This window comes from Poecilia reticulata, linkage group LG17 (genome assembly GCF_000633615.1).
Source record: "Poecilia reticulata strain Guanapo linkage group LG17, Guppy_female_1.0+MT, whole genome shotgun sequence".
Taxonomy (NCBI): domain Eukaryota; kingdom Metazoa; phylum Chordata; class Actinopteri; order Cyprinodontiformes; family Poeciliidae; genus Poecilia; species Poecilia reticulata.
In genome coordinates, this window is record NC_024347.1 from 4,095,878 (window position 1) to 4,097,652 (window position 1,775).

At 45.5% G+C, this 1,775-nt stretch overlaps 1 protein-coding gene across 3 annotated transcripts in view; it reads right to left on the minus strand.

Moving 5' to 3' along the window:
* Positions 1-1,775, minus strand: part of dab1b (DAB adaptor protein 1b) — a 64,671-nt gene that overhangs the window by 20,406 nt on the left and 42,490 nt on the right. For all 3 annotated transcript variants that reach the window (XM_017310093.1, XM_008433161.2, XM_008433158.2), the window contains exon 4: positions 570-668. In XM_017310093.1, coding sequence (XP_017165582.1) covers positions 570-668 — 99 coding nt within the window. The remainder of the gene's footprint in view (positions 1-569; positions 669-1,775) is intronic.

Below are 1,775 nucleotides of genomic sequence, written 5' to 3' on the forward strand. Positions count from 1 at the left end.
TCATAATCCATTTTTTATTTAGAAATATAGTATACTGTTTGCACAGATGCTACACAAGATAAAGGTTGAGTTGTTTGGCCAAAGTGAGGCTTTCAAGCCTAAGAAGTTTGTGCCAGCTGTTGACATGTTGACGGTCGTGTCATGCTGAGAGTCTAAATCAGTGACGCACCGACGCACCGTACTACGGGGATGGAATAAAAAGAGGAGGATTRGCTAAATGGACTTTCCGACTGCAAGACAATGTCTTTTTCCATTGAGCCACAGTCATCCTCAACTTCCTCTCCACGATAAACACCAACTTGTCATCAAGATCYTTAATGTTTAATAAACCAAATGTCAAACTGCCTTCTGAGTAACTTGAGAGTGCTTGATTTGAACTGTTATTGGGAGAATATTTAACGTTTTGGTCAATGCGCAGACCGAGACGTAACGGCGTTTCGGCCCGTCAGTCATCTAAGATGGCAGCCCAGGGAGGCAGCTGTTGTGAAGTGAGCCGTGCCCTCTGGACATCCTCACGCTGGCGGCAGCTGGCCGCRTGCTCGCAGCCTCCGCGTTGATGCGCTACTCACCCCTGATCTTTCGCAGTAAATCTTGATCCCGCCGAATGAGACGGTCAAGAAGACCCTCTGCTTGTGCTCCCCCTTGGAACGCGCTGACGAAGCCATTCCCTGCAAGGAGCAGAAGGAAAAGCAGTGAAGGGAGAGGCAGCTAGCCTTGTTCAAAAGTGAGAGTGGGGCGACTTGTGACTGTGGGAGGTTCTCAAAAGATGGGATTCATGTGATGTGAAGGATTGGGGTTGGGTTGGCAGGAGATACGAAAGGGTGCGATAGGACAGGATGTTCTTTTATCTGCCTTTTTTATGAAGGTTCTCTCTCAGAGGGAATCTGACTTCAACTTGAGTGACGAATCACATTACCCCAACCTCTTGAAGTCGGTCTTCTGCGCTTTGACGTGATAAAAACACACAAGCACCATCTACTGACAATGAGGTTAGATTTGCTGACTGAATGGATAGCGCTGCTGCCCGAGCGGCTTGCCCCAGCAACTTCACACATTGTGCTGACTGAACAACCACTGCAGCCTTTGAAGTATGATTTTCCCATGGATCTGCAGCCGCACTCTCTATACCCCCCCCACCCCCCTCTTTCTCCTACACTCTCGCGCCCCGATAAAGAAAACAATTAAAATTTCCACCGTGTTCCGTTTGATGCAACCTGTGAGCTTGACATGCCTTTCATTGAACAACGCCTGAGAGAAAAACGGTCGGGAGAAGAAAGGAAAAGCGGGGAGATGATAAGAGAAGAAAGACTTTGCCTTATGTGCAGAGGCTATGGCTGACAAAGCAGCAGGTTCGGTTTAGGGGTGAAAAATAAAAAAAGCTTGACCTTCTCTGTGCAGCAGAGCATTTCTACTTCCAAATTCCTCTTTGAAAGCTTTTCGAGTATTGTGGAAAATAAAAAATTKGAGGTTTTGACATTTGGATGAGTTGTGCTCCCAAATTTAACCAAATCCATAACAATTTTATTTATAAAGTACGTTTAAGAAGAACCTGTTGCTTAACATGCGGCTACAGATCACCAAGGTTTGGAGGAGTGTTCGCCTCCGTTTTCTTTTCAATAAAGCTCGGAAAATGCATGGCCACCCAAGCTTTGATGAGTCGAGGCACTTTAGGGAGAGATAAATGGCAAATGGGTTTTATATGGAGATACATCAAACAGTAATTTGTATAACAGTGGAAATAATGCAAGGATTTTTCTAGAATGAAGAAGATACAA